This window comes from Boleophthalmus pectinirostris, unplaced genomic scaffold, assembly GCF_026225935.1.
Source record: "Boleophthalmus pectinirostris isolate CB_2022bp ecotype Guang Dong unplaced genomic scaffold, ASM2622593v1 HiC_scaffold_22, whole genome shotgun sequence".
NCBI classification, from domain to species: Eukaryota; Metazoa; Chordata; class Actinopteri; order Gobiiformes; family Gobiidae; genus Boleophthalmus; species Boleophthalmus pectinirostris.
Genome location: NW_026571190.1, coordinates 32,134,788 through 32,152,711, shown reverse-complemented (window position 1 = coordinate 32,152,711; position 17,924 = coordinate 32,134,788). Strand labels below are relative to the sequence as shown.

Below are 17,924 nucleotides of genomic sequence, written 5' to 3'. Positions count from 1 at the left end.
TCGGTATATTGAGACACCCCACGATATTATTGTGAGACTTTTGACGATTCGATATCACGACATCCCTAGTAAATTATAACATAAACACATTTCAAGAAGATGACTGCTTCCCTTTTCTGATGGAGAAACAAGCCCAAAATAAGATGCAGGTCAGGGTCTGATCATTTCAGTGGGACAACATCGGCAAAGAGCAGAGATAACACGACTTTCAAGGCACTCAAAACCACTCACCCATTCACACACTTATTCATACACTCACTCATACACCAGTGTACACAGACACTGGGGCAAGGTGAGTTAAGACACTTATAACCACAGTTTAGTTGCAAAAAAAAAAAACATATCCCCTGCTTTCCTTCATCCTCACTTCCTCCTTACCAGTTACCAGTTATTTGACTTTTTGACTCTGGTCTGATTCTCTAGGGAAACCAGATCACTCACCTTATTTCACCCCGCCTCCTTTGTCTCCAAATGCCTAAATAATACTTTCTTGTGGTGGCACTTCCTTTTACACCGTGGCATAAGTATGAGAAAGAGAAAGCATTGTAACAGTTGTAGCTACAGAGGAAGTGGCATTATACCCTGCAGCAAATTCTTTAAGATAAGCTGTTCATTTTTGCATTCAAGTCTGAATTAAAGAGTAGTTTCTTAAAATGGAAACGTCTGAGTATAAAGGAACAATATATCACAACACTACTTGCAGCACAGTCTCCCTCAGATTTTTCGGTGAAGATGGAGACAGTAAACGTATCAAGATTTTGGGAAGTTGGTCATTTCTTCGTAGAAGGGTGAGTGAGACTACAACGCTTTTTTCTGAATCGAATACTCAATTTTACTAACTCTTTTAAGACTTAATAGGAGACCAAGTTTACATTGACTTGCCCCAGTTCTCTTGGTAAACTGGTGCTGGTTGAAATTGAGAAAGTGATAAGTCCACGCAGTCTGTGGTTTGTTGAAAAAGTTGTAATTCAGTGCCCAGAAGATGTAACCTACACATTCCCCATCTACAACTGGATTGAGGATGATGAAGTTCACTGGTTTAGAGAGGGGACAGGTTGGTGTTACTTTTTATATAAAATGAGCGACTTTGAATCAAACAGACACAATATATTACACAAATTTGACTCTTAACCCATGTGAGAGTGTTGTTATCTCTTCAGAAACATACCCGGACTTGTGTTTTGTTGTATTTTGTTTCATTCACACATGTTCAAGCATGTTCAGTGTCCATCTACATCTCAAAAGATTAAACAGCTTCCACCTTGTGATAGAGATTTTTTAGGTAATTATATTTTTAAGTAGATTTTTCCACCTGTACTTGTAATTGAGTCTAATTCTAACCATGTAACTGCAGGGATGTAACAATAATATAACAATAATGATATCGTATCATCTCAAAATAATATCATGGACCATCACAATATATAGAATTACAAGCCTCTTTGCTTAAATGAAGAGTTATGGTGCAGCAATAGCTAAAAAAAATAAAAAAATTGAGGGAACTACATAGACCATGATCCTTTGCTCCATTTCAGTGCAGAACTACAAGAAGAAATAACATTTCTAAGCACTTTTAAGTCTTTCGAGCAAGTCTTGTCAAGGCATTTTAAGAGGAAAAAGTAGCATTTTCACAGTTTTGTTCGTCAGCCTCCACAAAATATCACAATAAATATCGTACGGTGAGATGTATATCGTGAAAATATCGTACAGAGAGATTTGGATACTGTTACACCCCATGTAATTGTTATTAGTTAGGCCTACATTTAAAATCATTTTCCGTGTGAGAAGAACTATACGCAAGGTAAGGCAAGTTTATTTGTACAGCACAATTCGTACACAAAGTAATTCAAAGTGTTTTACAGAATAAGAAAAACATTAAAGTCACAATACAAACAGATCAGAGCATAAATAGAAATCTTAAAATTAGAGAGAAGAGTAGAGAAAAGAGTGCAGGCTTTGTGTGTTAAACAATGTGTGAAACAAAACAAAAAAAACACAACTCAATGTAAGTTTTTATGTTGATAAGGAAACAACAATATAACACAGATCAGAAAATCACTTAATGTTGGCCATTTAGAATATCGAAAATAATTCAACTAAATACTAGTTTGTGTTTTTTAACTCTTTCTCGGTTAGAAATATAATAAAGTTGGTGTAAGTAACTGTATGTATGTATAATGCAATATTTTTCCTCCTTTAAAGCCATGAACAATGCTGGTGATCAAAATCTTCTGGCTAGACACGCAAGAAAGAGGGAGTTAAGCACTAGAAAAAAATTATACTGGTATGTATTTGTCGACAATGTTCAGAATTTATCAAAGCTCCTGTTATGCTGTAAAGGTCCTACATTACTCAGAATGTTAAAATGTTATGTTTTGTGATGTTACCTCCTCTAAACAGATCCAGAGTTGTGTTTCGTTTCATTCACACATTTGAGTAATCCTTTATTATTAGTCTACATCTCCAAACCTCAAAATATTGTGATGCCATGAAGCTGCAGTTTTCACCACATGACGTCACACGGTGGAACAGTGCTTTCTGTTTGAGAGAAGAACTAAGTAAAACCTAAATATGCAGGGCTTGTGTGTTAAACATGTGAATGAAACAAAACACATCTTAGGTCTGTTTTGATGAGGAAACGACATTATGACATAGATCAGAAAATAGCGCAATATGGATCCTTTAAATCAGAGGTGTCCACATTTTCTTCATTAATGGTCTCATATTGAAACATAAAGCAGAGCCATTTAATCAAAGCCACCACACATTTATTCAGGCTTGAAACCTTAATATCAGTTCTGTCCTTCACCAAAAATGTACTCTTGATTAAAAAAAAAAAAAACTGCTCATAATGTTCTGTATAAACACATTTGACATGTTGCTGTTGTATCTTCAAGCTGGGATCTGTACAAAGACGGTTTACCTCACTGCATCAAAGTAGACAGGGTCCACACTTTGCCCTGTGAAGTCAGGTTCTCCTTCACAAAGGAAATGGAGTTTGATTCATCAGTTATTAAAGGGTGAGTTCTTTTTTCTTCGTCGTCTTTTTTTTTCTCAAAATTGATCATTTGTATGAACTTTCTGTCTTTTCAGCCTGGCAGAAATAAATGTGACCAGTTTTTCAGTTTGCAAGTTGAACTGGTCCAGCTTTAATAGCATTGAAAGCATTCAGTATCACGAAACAACCACATCAGGTATATTACAATACAACTGGACCTGACTAGTAATATTCAAAAGTTCTGCAGAGTTTTACTGTTTTTAGATATTTACTCAGACACCCAGAAACTGAAAGATTTGTGTAAGACACATATTGGCGGTCATGTAAAGTCACAAAGTCCGTGCTCTCATCTGTCTGCCCCTGGGAAACTGTGTCATGGAATGCATAAAGAACGATTCATTAGTCCTAAATTGTACTAAATAGTATTTTTCCAGAGACTGAAAATCATTTTACTGTTACCTGATTTGTTCAAATAAGCTACAGCCACAGTGACTATAGGGTAGATGGCATGGATCTATAATAAACACTGGATAAGGCCTCTATCCCCAACCCTGTCCCAGCTCCAGACCGACTAGTGGCTGCTCCAGGTACTGCAGCTCCCAGGAGCTTGGGCCCAGAAAGAATTCTCCCAGAGAATCACAATGCATTTTTTGGGAATTCAAACTGCCTGTGTTTGGCTGAGAGGGCAACAACTTTTACAAAGGTCGGATTTTATAGGGATTTTTAAATATTTTCTATTTTCACAACATAAACTCCATCAAAGTGCCTAAAAGTTCGCTTTGTAAGACTAAGTCTAGTCCCGCTCTGAGCTCACTCTAGTTCCGCTCTAGCAGCTCTGGCTCTGATTGGTCCTAACACTCCACGCCGTGCATATTACAGATGCCACACGGGTGGGAGGCACTAGACCCTATTGAGGAAGTAAATGGAGATTTTTTATTGGGCCATTGCGCCACTGAGCACAGGCCATTGAAAACAATACAGTGCCATCTTGGATTCATCTTCCAGATTTTATTATAGTTCTGTGGTAGATGGATGGACGCGAGGCTGCCTATGATAATTCATGACCAAAGATTGAACTACTGGAGAGTGACGTCATCTGTAGTGTTCGGCTCCAGTCAAATGAAGCTCATCGAGGCCGCTGTTATGGGGCAAATTTGGATCGGAGTTCCATATTTGGAAATTCAACCGCGAGTATCATAGCAACCAAAGAGCCAATCCTGGTCTGGCAGGAAGCAGGCGCTTAGCAACACTGTAAATTAAACCTATCCATGTATACAGTCTATTATTACAGCATGGTTACGGCAGCAGGTGTCAGGCAGTTCTATGGCACCATTTTGTGTGTCATTAAAATAATAATTATACCTCTGTCAGGATACATACGACGGCACTGGAAGGATGACGCTTGCTTTGGTGCCCAGTTTCTGAATGGAGTGAACCCTATGTTGATCCGGCGCTGCACCTGTCTGCCCAAGAACTTCCCTGTCACTGAGGACATGGTCTATGCCCATGGTGGTGTTTACCTGACAGAGGAGATGAAGGTAGTTTTCATAAAGCTCCATCACACTCTCTCTTTGGACTTGCTTTAAATAGCATTAAAGAAAACATTATGCAAAATGTACTTTTTTAGAGCTTTAACCGTGTTTTGTTGTTGTCTGATCAACAAATATTTCCCCTAGGGTTGTATTTTGCTTCATTTAAAGGTACATTGTGTAACTTTTCTGGGGGAGGGTCCGTCCAATGCTTTTTTTTTTTTTGTTGGAATGTTTTTTTGTTCGTTTTTTTGTTTGTTTGTTTGTTTGTCTGGAATGTTTCACAGTATGGCATTAAACCTTTCTATCTTCATGGAGACCAAATCAAACCAAGTTACTGTTCAGGTCTATGGAGAGGCAATCCCACTCACAGTCGGAGTGCCAGTTTTTCTATATATTTTTGAGCTATGTACAGTAATTGAACAAATGTAAGGGAGAGGTGTTTAATGTCACACTGTGGAACATTCCAGGTAGAGAAATTATGTCCATAGAAACAAGCAGGTGATGAACCCTCCACCAGAAAAGCTACATAATGCACCTTTAAGCTTGTTTCATTAAACTGTTAATTCAAAGTTGTCTTCTTTGAGCACTCAAAAATGCTCTGTTTGAATTTTCCCTGGATTGTTGCATCAAAGGTAAAAATGTGAACCTGCGCAGTTTTTAAGCTCAAACTATAACTGGACTCTGGATTCTGCAGTCAAATTGTGTTGTCTGTATTGGCATAACATTCCCAGGGCCAAAGGGCTTCATTTGTTTATTTCCACATTGTTCATGCCCTTTGTTATTTACAGTGCTTAAATACATCACTGGAAACAGAGGTGGAGTTTATAAAGTCTGGCTCTGTGCACAATGGTGCCCTGAAACCTCACTGTTAGCGTCACTACTTCCTGTCCAGTTTTATCTCTGTGTGGGTTTTGTGGAGCTAAAATAAAGATCAGGCAATGAAGACAGACACATAGGCGGAGTTTGACTTTTGTGTTGGGGAGAAAACTCTATAATGTCAGGGCACTAGATTCAATTTGTATTGCCATGTGCACAGTAAGGAATCACCTTGCCCTGTTCAATGAAATTATCACTTTACTGTCGACACCACCAGGACTGAACCAGGACTGAACCGGGACTGAACCGGGGCTGAGTGTTGGGTGCGCCCGCACAGACTGTGGGGTGACAGCGGGAGAAAGGACCGGCGCAGAGTTCCTTGCCTCATGGAGCTAAGCAGAGCCGTCAGTGCACTTTACAGACACCCTGCACTGCGGGCTTGGGGTTCTCCCCCTCTCTCTCTGAAGTCCAAGATTAGTCCTGGTTTAGACCTGGTTTAAACCTGGTTTGGTCTTGGTTCAGTCCTGTTTTAGTCCTGGTTTAGTCTTGGTTCAGACTAGGATTCATATTTATTTCATACAATCTTTTTGTTTTATTGATATATTTAAAATATTAATATATTTTTAAAAGTAAATATTTGTTCTGGCCATATTATAGACTCAATGTTGTGACATATTTCAGCCACTGGGGACTGTCTATGCCTCAACACCAGAGTCAAGAGACCTGAATGTAGTGAGCTGTGACCAGATCTCTCTGTGAATGAGTGAACTGTAAAGGGCGCTAAAGAGTGCGGGCCAATGTAGTGAATGAGGGGTTAGAGACTAGGGTGGACATTTGGACACCGCCACAGTAATGCATATGTGTTCTTTAATGTCATCTACTTCCAGTCTGCATACTTCCTGGTTTGTGAGAATTATAATTGCAGTAACTGTTTGTAATTATTGTGACATATTCAATATACAATTTTACATTAAACAGAAAGGAAATATTTTCCTGTGTGACTACAAGATCCTGGATGGAGTAAGCACCAACTTTATCAATGGGAAAAAACAGTATTTAGCAGCTCCTCTTGTTCTTCTTCACAAAACTCCTGATGACGAGCTAAAGCCTATCGCCATTCAGGTAAGAAAATAAATATGTTTATCTGATATTTAGATAAAAAATAAATTAAAAAGTACAAGCTCACTCATTTGTACTAATACATAATCCATCTCTAGCTCAAACAGACTCCATCAAAAGACAACCCCATCTTTTTCCCCACTGACTCAGAGTACGACTGGTTACTGGCCAAGACCTTTGTGAGAAGTGCAGATTTTCATGACCATGAGCTGAACGTGCACCTGCTGCGCACTCACCTGCTCGCTGAAGTCTTCACTGTGGCTTTACTGAGGAACGTGTCCAGTGTCCATCCTCTGTACAAGGTAACATGCAGAATACAAACAAGATGAGATGAAAATGCTTTTGTTTTAAAATCCTGTATTGATTTAAACTAGTATTCAGGCCTGGGTGCACACCAAACTGACTGAGGGTACGTTCTAGTTTCAAAATTACTCAATAATAACTAAATAAATTGCTCTGTGGTAGGAAGTGTGAAAATATATTTAATTACAGAATACTGAATACTGCATTAAAATGTGTTTTCTGATACATTGTCCAATCAGGGGACTATATTCTGACTGTTTACAACTTCTTTTACACTGTGTTGCATTTCACTAGGAAGGACTATGCCACAACAATGAAATATGATAAAAAAATATTGACGATGGCTAGATGTTATTTTTGGGGGCTCTGTCTCAGGTGGTCAGCCCGGCCAATTCAGGACCCCCCTCCTTTGTAAATGTCTTCAGGCTGAAGGATCAACAAGAAACACGGGGCGGGACATAGGGGGTCGAGAGCAGAAACAGATGGTGTTGTCACGATAGGCCTGTATAAATAGGACTTTTGGGTTTGCTGGAGAGGAGCAGGGGGAGGTTGAGGCGTAGTCCTGCTCCTGAACCTCAATCAATCATATTACCTCCACTTAAATGATACAAGTTACTTCCCAGCACTGTAATGGCATTATTATAGGTGTGTAGGCACTGGCAGACATCTTTAAATTAAACTGCAAGGTGTTTTTCTAATGACCAGATGGAACCACCAGTGCCCTTGTTTGTGTAAAACAGGTTTAGATTAAGTAATATTGCATCCTATAGCTCAGGCAACCAAGGCCTGTCAATGCATGTGGATGTAGGGTCTCATGTGAAAACAACTGCCCTGGAGTATCCTCGCCAGTCGTCCTCGCCAGTCGCCCTCGCCAGTCGCCCTCGCCAGTCGCCCTCGTCAGTCGCCCTCGTCAGTCGCCCTCGTCAGTCGCCCTCGTCAGTCGCCCTTGTCAGGCGCCTTTGTCAGTCCTCCTTGTCAGTCGCCCTTGTCAGGCGCCTTTGTCAGTCCTCCTTGCCAATCACCCATGTCAGTCGCCCTCATCATTTGCCCTTGTCAGTCGTCTTAGTCAGTCGTCCTTGTCTGTCGTCCTTGTCAGCTGCCCTCGTCACTCATTCTTGTCAGTTGTTCTTGTAAATCGTCGTTGTCAGTCGTCCTCGTCAGTCGCCTTCGTCAGTCGCCTTTTCAGTTGCCCTTGTCAGTCTTTGTTGTCAGTCGCCCCATCAGTTCCCAATGTCAGGTGCCCTCGTCAGTCCTCCTTGTCAGTCGCCCTCGCCAGTCGCCCTCGCCAGTCGCCCTCGCCAGTTGCCCTCGCCAGTTGCCCTCGTCAGTCGCCCTCGTCAGTCGCCCTCGTCAGTCGCCCTCGTCAGTCACCCTTGTCAGGCACTTTTGTCAGTCCTCCTTGCCAGTCCTCCTTGCCAGTCGTCCTTTTCAGTCGTCCTTGTCAGTCGCCCTTGCCAGTCGCCCTTGCCAGTCGCCCTTGCCAGTCGCCCTTATCAGTCTTAGTCAGTCATCCTTGTCTGTCATCCTTGTCAGCTGCCCTCGTCACTCATTCTTGTCAGTTGTTCTTGTAAGTCATCGTTGTCAGTCATCCTCGTCATTCGTCCTCGTCAGTCGCCCTCGTCAGTCGCCTTTTCAGTCGCCCTTGTCAGTCTTTGTTGTCAGTCGCCCCATCAGTTCCCAATGTCAGTTGCCCTCGTCAGTCCTCCTTGTCAGTCGTCCTTGTCAGTCCCCAATGTCAGTCGCCGATGTCAGTCATCGTGGTCAGTTGTCCTTGTCACTTGCCTCTTTAATTTCGAGCCATGAAAACCAGCTGTAATTGAATAAATGTAAAGTAGAACTGTTTAATGTCATACTGTGGAACATTCCAGGCAGAGCAATGACATATCCATAGAAACAAACCACAGGAAGAAGTCTTCCAGTTATTTATCAATTGTATCTCACTTTTTTGGAGATAACTGATGTACGATCTGGGTTCAATATTGTCATTTGTCTGTGTTTGCTTTGGCAATATGTCTATAATAATAACTGATATGAAGGAGTAAATCATAATAAATAAAAAAAAGATGGGGAAAGGTTAAAAAATAAATAAATAAAAAAATCAGTTCCAGGACCTCTAATGACTGTTCTTTCCCGCTAGCTTCTTATGCCTCACACTCGATACACTCTGCAAATCAACATACTGGCCAGACAAACACTGATATCACCAGATGGGTTTTTTGCAAAGGTCAGTTTTAAATAATGAACAATTATTTTTATGTAATGCCTTTATGAAAATTTAATTATATTCCTGACTGTAGCATGCGGCATCTGGAAGAGAGGGTATGTTCACCATCTTGGACCGGGCCATGTCCTCCCTGACCTACAGCTCCCTCTGTTTACCTGACAACATCGCGGAGAGAGGGATGGAGTCTGTGCCCAACTACTACTACAGAGACGATGGACTCAGGCTTTGGGAAATCATACACAGGTATTAAAGTATGGTCAGCCGTAAATACAAATGGTATAACCAGATTGTTGCAGCAAATGTTTATACCATAATTTCAGGACTATTCAATTTTTTAAAAAGACAAATTTGTACATATATAGGCCGCACCTGAATATAAGCCTCAAGTGTCTTCAAGAATGTTTTCAAGTTCAGGCCGTCTGCTTTTATCGCCTCTGAAAGCTTTTGTCGTCTTTTTACTTTGAGTCATGTTCGTCACGCTGCCATCACCATTGGCTTATTGATGCCGAGCTCACGTCCAGCAGCTCTGTTTCTTTCTTCGACAGACAGATCAATTGGCCTGAACTTAAAAGCTGCATCATCTGCATTTCTTCATGTGTTTTCCATGAGGAGGGTGTGCGCATGAAGCGCAAAATAACTGTTCAAGACACAATCAAATGAGCATCTTCCTCGGCGCATCCCTCCCGTCTCTCCCCGCGGTCTACTGCGCATGTCTCCAGCAGAAAGAGCCGCTGTCCTGTCTGAGATCATGTCAGTGTCTTGTAGGGTTTCAGCAGATTTCAGACTCTCTCTGGGGCAGGGTTAGTTCTATCAATCCGGTATCAGTGGATGTCCGGCTACTAAAGTTTGAGACATTTCTTCTTGTCATTTGCGCAAATGGGTAAGACGTTTCCCCCTCACTAATGTTTATCTAGCAACATAATGTATTTTAACACTTTACGGTAAACTGTTTGAGTGCTGAAAACATCACTAGATAATGTTAACTGCACAGACAAATAATCTGTCCATATATTTGCCGCATCATTGTTTAAGTCGAAGGTTTCACAGTGTGAGAAAAAAGCAGTGTCTTATAGTCTGGAAATAACGGTAATCCAGATTTTAGTTCAGTTCAAGTTGGATATCAAACTGTACTTAAATGTGCACTATGTAACTTTTTGGTTGAGAGTCCATCAGGTTCTTGTTTCTATTCTATGTCATTGCTCTGCCTAGAATGTTCCACAGTATGACATTAAACAGCTATGCCTTACATTTATTAAATTACAGGTGGTTTTATAGCTCAAAAATACTTACAAAAACTGGCATTCTGACTGTGAGCAGGGCTGCCTATCCACAGATCTGACCTGTAAGTTGGTGTGGTTCGGCCTCCATGAAGATAAAAAGATTTAATACCAAACTATGAATCATTCCAGACAAGGCAGTAACATCTCCATGGAAATAAATATGCTGTTGCTGGCACTTCCACCAGAAAAGTTACGGAATGCACCTATAAGGGTTTTCAAACTATAATGTCCTTGGTCTGGTCGTGTCAAGAATCTTAAGGAGGTGGCATACGTATATTCACTTACACCAACAGTTGGGTGGAGATAAAGTAGCAGACTCTGCACAATGGGAAAATTGTATGATTTTTCTCACAGTATATACACCAAAAAACAGAAATTACTGAGTGGTAAAGTGTTGAAAGAGTTTACTAACATGATAGATGATAGCTTTGTTACAGGGATGCTAAGCTGCTACTATAAAAGCAACAAAAGCATACAAGAAGACGAAGAACTGCAGAAGTGGATCCAGAGCATCTGTGAACACTGTCCTATGTCCCGGCACAAGGGTGAGCTCAACAAAGTGATGAAAAAGTATGTACAGTTTTGTCAGTTTGTTGCACATCTTTAACTCTGTCTTTTTTTCATTATAGGATTCCCACAAAGTTTCGGCACGATGGATGAACTGGTCAAGTTTGTCACCATGGTTATATTTACATGTTCGGCTCAGCATGCGGCTGTTAGCAACTCTCAAGTGAGTGAATAGATTGTAGTTAACTTGATTGACACTAGATTGATATGTGTAGTACTCTGATTTGAGTTGTACATATTTATTAATCTGGATATGTGATTGACTGATTTAAAATAAAATAAAAAATCCCTAATTAAAGCTCACGTAATAGGTGTGCTGCATATTTACAACACAATAAGTTAAGCTCGAAAAGGAGTGGGAAGAAAAAACTTATAAACTTCCATTGCCTGTACCACAGTTACCATGTGTAGTTTATACCTCCACTGTTTACCACTCATATTAATCATTACAGCAGTGATAATCATGTGATCATTACCCCTGATCACAAAATGAAATATATAGTGCTCTTTTCAGTAGGGATGTAGCAATAACCAAAATATTGTGATATTGTATCGAAAAAGTCTCACAATAATATTGTGGGGTGTTCCTTTGCGAGTTTCACGAGTGAGGGGAGGATGAAGGATGAGACTGACAGGCGGATTGGTGCAGCAGCTGCAATGATGCGGTCACTGTATCGGATCATTGTGGTGAAGCGGGAGTTGAGCCAAAAGGCAAAGCTCTCAATTGACCAGTCAGTCTTCGTTCCTCCCCTCACCTATGGTCATGAGCTCTGGGTAATGACCAAAAGGACGAGATCACGAATACAAGAGGCCGAAATAAGTTTCCTCTGCAGGGTGGCCGGTTGCTCCCTTAGAGATAGGGGGAGGCGCTCACTCACACGGAAGGAGCTCAGAGTAGAGCTGCTGCTCCTCCATGTCGAGAGGAGTCAGTTGAGGTGGCTCAGGCAGCTGTTCAGGATGCCTCCTAGGAGGTGTTCCAGGCATGTCCTACCGGGAGGCCCCGGGGAAGACCCAGGACACTCTGGAAGGAATATGTCGCTCGGCTGCCCTGAGAATGCCTCGCGGTCCCCCCAGAGGAGCTGGAGGAAGTGTCTGGGGTGAAGAAAGTCTGGGAGTCCCTGCTTAGACTGTTGCCCCCATGACCCGGCCTCAGATAAGCGGAAGAAAATGGATAGATGGAAGTTCCTTTGTTTAAATGTATTCTTTTATAGTAGCAACAGCTAATAAACATAGAGAACTACATATCCCATGATTCATTTCAGTGCAGACAACATGAAGAAATATGTTTTTTAATTCTTGGGATTATGACAGTAATGATTCGCACCAAATCTTGTCTAGGTATTTTAAAAGCAAAAAAGTGAACTATCTACCATTATATCAGCCTCTCCAAAATATCGCAGTAAATATCATATCATGAGATGCATATCGTGAAAATATCGTACTGAGAGATTTGGATATCGTTCCAGTACTGGTACAGCCCCAACTGCCAGGCAGACTGTGAGACCAACAATGCTACCACGCTCTAATGCAATGCAAAAAGCCACGGAAAAGCAATCATTGTGCCGAAAAATTTAACTTTTGTTACATCCAGCTGAAAGAAAAGCACAGACATCTTCTCTGTCAACAAATGCACAAAGCTTTTACAAAACAAAATTGTCTGAGCTGCAGAAGACAAGAGTACCAAAAACATCTTCACTTTAAAACTTGTGTTTAGTTTACTGCAGAAACTTTTAACTATAAATTCTGGGACTGTTGTTTTTCTATAGATTTGAGAGCAGATTTCAGACTCCATGAATATATTTTTGTGACAAATTTTGTATTGTGTTGTAGTTTGACTTTGGTGGCTGGATGCCCAACACTCCCTGCACCTTACAGCTCCCGCCCCCGACCGAGAAGGGCAAAACGACTGAAGAGACTCTGCTCAAGACCCTCCCAAATGTCAACAGCACTGCTAACGAAATGGCTATTCTGTATATACTGAGCAATCAATCAAAAGACTTTGTAACTAAACTTTTACACTTTTTTCAATCTATGGAAGATAATTTGATTAAAGGTGCATTGTGTAGCTTTTCTGGTAGTAGTCCCTCAAATGCTTATTGCTTTGTCTGGAATGTTTTACAGTATGGCGTTAAACCTTTTTCACAACGACCGGAAGCACTGCGATGTAAAGTAAACGTCACTTCTGGTTAATGCTTTTCTATGGCAAAATATCTGTGAAAATGTCTCACATATTTTCCACCAGCTTCATAAATCTGCCCCATTACCAAATTTTCATCCAACAAGGTCGACAAAGAACATATTCTGTCCATGAAGAATAAAAGATGAAACATAAGTAATAAGTAATTCGTTAATAAGTAACTCAGACTGATTCTAGAATTAAAATAAAAAATCTATTTCATGATGATAGATATTGGCATAGATAGAAAGATTTGTGCAGTTTGAATGCTACAGATGTTCACAGATGACATTTAAACTGCACAAATCTCTGTTTATGCAAATATCTACATCATGAAATTGATTTTTTTATTTTCATTCTAGAATTAGTCTGAGTGAACAAGTTACTTATGTTTTATTCATGCCCATAACATTAGTTTTGCTCAGGAGTAGTTCACTAATGCGTCGTCGTTGTTCGCCTTTACGTTTTTGGCTTTACGTTTTCATCTTTCTTACCTTGATAGTTGTGGATAAATTCTTCACAGACAGAATATGTTCTTTGTCGACCTTGTTGGATGAAGATTTGGTGATGGGGCAGATTTATGAAGCTGGTGGAAAATACGTGAGACATTTCAACAGATATTTTGCCCTAGAAAAGCATTAACTTCTAGCTGTTGTGAAAAAGGTCTATTAAACGTTTCTATCTACATGGAGACCAAACCAAGCCGAGTTACAGGTCAGATCTGTGGAGAGACGACCCTGCTCACAGTGAGAATGCTTGTTTTTCTAGGTATTTTTGAGCTGTAAACCCACCTGTAATTTAATAAATGTGAGGTAGAGCTGTTTAATGTCATACTGTGGAACATTCCAGACAAAGCGATGACATAACCATAGAAACAAGTGATGGACCCGAAATCAAAAAGTTTCATTCTGAATTTTAATTGCTGACTTTTTGAGAATTTATTTTCAGTGTGTTTAAAAATTCAAAATAAATATTCAGCAAAATCGAATGAAACAAATTATCTTCTATATCAATCATAATTATTACATCTACTTTATCACACTAACATTTTACCCTCTGTCCTGTCCTCTCAGGTGCGTCTGGGCACGTATCCAAACGACTATTTCTGTGAAGATGCTCCACTGGATGTGATGCGCACTTTCCTGGATTGTCTTAACAATTTACATGATAAAATTGAAGAGAGAAACAACTTATTGGGACATAAACTCCAATACGGATATTTAGACCCACATAAAGTGGAGAATAGCATATCGCTTTGAGACACACTTTGAGGTAGTCATAAAAAATAAGATTCATGTTTAGTGATTATCCTAGAAATTCCAAGCAAACGTGTAGCTCACATAATTATGTCACAAATGATCATGCTCTGTGATTCATTGTTAAAGAGGATATATTATGTACAAATTAATTTGATGATTTTTATGTTTTTCACCTGTCCCCATATACCTGCCCACTGTTCTATCCTTAATTGAAAATAAATAAATAAATCAGAAAATTTCAGGGTTCAGAAATGTCACAAAGCCATTTATCAAAATCTTGTTATTGAAAATCCACTGCTTGATAGAGTGAAATTTCAGAATGAAGTGTGGCCTGTCACTGCACAGTCACATTGATATTTCTGATATTTACATTTTACTGTAAAACATATTAAAGATGAATGCTTTTGTGCGCCCTCTTGTGGTGATTGGTGAAACAGAAGGTTGAGTAAAATAGTCACATAAATGGTCACTTTTCCACCTTTAAGACTCTCACAATGCTTTACATGAATCAACAACTCACACAATCACACAACAGTGTACACAGATACTCAGGGTGACGTAGGTTAAGTGTCTTGCCCCAGTACACAACAACAGTATTCATCAGGAATCGCACTGCCAACCTCAGTGGGTCAGTGAGGACCTGACCACTCCTCCAGAGTAAGCTGCTGCTGCTGCTTTGGGTGACTTTGTGAAAAGGTCTCACTGAGCTCAACATGATGTTTTCTAATGTCATTTACTTGCCTGATGATGACACATGATCTTATATCCTCCTGGGACCTGAAGAAAAACGTGTATTGCAATATATATATTTTTTTGATTTGGAGGTAAATGAACATCTTAGCATTTAGATTTTTTATTTTTTATTTTTTTTTCATATATATTTTATTTAATTTTTGATATATATTTTTTTTAATATTGTGGTCTTACGGCCCACAAAAAATGCCACAAAATATACAAGTGTACAAATGCCACATTTAAACCCCCTCCTCCCCATTCCCAAACCCCAATTCAACCTCCCCACTCCCCCCCACCCTTAACAGACGCTGAAAAGAAAAAAGGAAAAAATAAAATAATAATAATGATAATAATATTGACCAAAAAGTAATAATAAAAATAAAATAATATATTAATATATACAAATGACATACATAGATTTTTTTTTTTTTATATATATAATTTTAAAACATGTCCTCTGTAATGACGCCGGGGACATTTTGGTGTTAAATCCATGTGACGTTAACAATAACAACTTTTTTGATGACCAACATTTCTGACAAGCTTCTACAATCACCTCAGGTTTTTAGACTCCCTTTTAATTTCTTTCTTTTTTTTTTATAGTGCAGCCACCTACTTCCTATGGAGCTTTTTTTTTTTTTTTTTTTTTAAATCCTGGACATGATAGTACCCCCCCCCCCCCCCCAGCCCTATTGAGGCACCTAGTCCCCCCTTAAGAGTCTGTCTCAAAACACTTGACTGGTTAACTCAGCGCCCACTATAAAGGACACAAATGAATGGGCCGGGTCTCAGGAGGATACGATGGACAGTGTATATTGTGTTATATGTTGTGTTGTGTGGACAGAGGACATATGGAAGTGGCACACTGAGATTTCATTCATTATTATTGTCATTTATTAAAGGCAGTTTGGGAGTAAAAGTGTGCGGCTTTGTCTCACTTTCTGTGTTCACTGTAGTAGCCTTGCACCAGTGATGTGCGCACACCTATACCTTTTACAACATCGGAGTAAACATTAAACAGTCAGGAGCCATGTGTTACGCAGGTTGAACTCACAACGCAAAGGAACTCTGAGAACTTGGCCATCGTGTCGAGTATTTTGTAACTAAGAATAAATCAGCATTACAGTTCTTACCAGTAAAAGCAATATTTGATTCTAACATGTTTAAATCCTCATCATCTTGCATGCATACACGCCTATGTTCTAATTTGACAGTGGGTTTTAAAAAATACTGTCTTAATATTGTACTACACACAATCAGCCACTAGATGGAGATATTGTTCAAGCTGCAAATTGGAAACTTTGTCAGTGGTTATTGCACTGTTTGGAAACATAAGACATTAGAGTTTGTTTTGAGAGTGAGTCTGTGTGTGAGAGTGTGTGTGTGTGTGTGTGTGTCTGTGTATAATATAAGACACACAACATTTTGTTTCTACATTTCAGCAAAGGTGAAGACAAACCTATAAGCACGTGTACTAAAGTGAGTCATTTACTGGAGAAAATACAGAACAAAAATACAACTGTGAGCTGCTCGATTGTGCTGGAGACACTGGACACTCCTGCTCACCCACTGCACCAGACTACAGAGGGACAGATAATACTCCCTACAACTGTACAACAATTCGCCCACTGCACCAGTAGTAGAGGGACAGAGGAGCTCATTTTTCAACAGGCTCCTACAGCTCCACTCAAACAGTGAGAGATATAGGACTATGTTTATACTATAATACTCCCTACAACTGCACAGCACATCCTTATGTAACAGATAATACTCCCTACAACTGTACCACAACTCACCCTTATGTAACAGATAATACTCCCTACAACTGTACAACAACTCATCCTTATGTAACAGATAATACTCCCTACAACTGTACAACAACTCACCCTTTATGTAACAGATAATACTCCCTACAACTGTACAACAACTCATCCTTATGTAACAGATAATACTCCCTACAACTGTACAACAACTCACCCTTATGTAACAGATAATACTCCCTACACACTGTACAACAACTCACCTTATGTAACAGATAATACTCCCTACAACTGTACAACAACTCCTTATGTAAACAGATAATACTCCCTACAACTGTACAACAACTCATCCTTATGTAACAGATAATACTCCCTACAACTGTACAACAACTCACCCTTATGTAACAGATAATACTCCCTACAACTGTACAACAACTCAACCCTTATGTAACAGATAATACTCCCTACAACTGTACAACAACTCACCCTTATGTAACAGATAATACTCCCTACAACTGTACAACAACTCGCCCTTATGTAACAGATAATACTCCCTACAACTGTACAACAACTCGCCCTTATGTAACAGATATGTCATGTCAGTCACTATTTCATCTTTGCACTGTTTCCCCTTACGACCTCTTGTATAGATCCCAGATATATTTTGTATTACTATATTTCGATATGTTATTTTACTTCACATATAGAACTATGTAATCATGCTTTATTTGACATCAGTCTCTTGCTATTTTTGAATATATCATGCCCACATCACAAAACCAGACACTGTTTGGAAACATGTGGATGATGGTTTCCGGCTGACTTTGTTGGCAGTAGTAAATTTGGGAAAACTGAGAAAATGACCCAGTTTTCTTCATCTAGATCAGTGTTTCCCAAAGTTTTTTTTTCTAGGGACCCATATTTTAAAAGTCACAAACCTTACATTATTTGTAAATCACAAAATAAAGGTGGAGTTGACCATTACTGAACATTAATGAGGATATTTTATTGTTGACTGAGTGATCGTGTCTCTCTGAACAATTAGTATTACTCAAGTTTTAAACAAAAACAGTAATTGAAGCAGCAATAAAAGGATCCATAAGTCGCCTGTTTGGACATTACTGTAGCCCATTTCTTTTTCTTTTCAACATTCAA

General features: G+C 39.6%; 1 protein-coding gene across 1 annotated transcript; it reads left to right on the top strand.

Moving 5' to 3' along the window:
- Nucleotides 1-559: 559 nt before the first annotated feature.
- Nucleotides 560-14,885, top strand: LOC110165307 (polyunsaturated fatty acid lipoxygenase ALOX15B-like). The gene is made up of 14 exons (XM_020930474.2): nt 560-788; nt 859-1,054; nt 2,203-2,284; nt 2,898-3,020; nt 3,094-3,194; nt 4,370-4,536; nt 6,325-6,468; nt 6,564-6,767; nt 8,906-8,992; nt 9,066-9,235; nt 10,699-10,817; nt 10,902-11,002; nt 12,670-12,840; nt 14,089-14,885. Exons 1-14 carry the CDS (start codon nt 654-656, stop codon nt 14,272-14,274), a joined length of 1,986 nt encoding a protein of 661 aa, XP_020786133.2. The 5' UTR covers nt 560-653; the 3' UTR covers nt 14,275-14,885.
- The last annotated feature ends 3,039 nt before the right edge of the window (nt 14,886-17,924 follow it).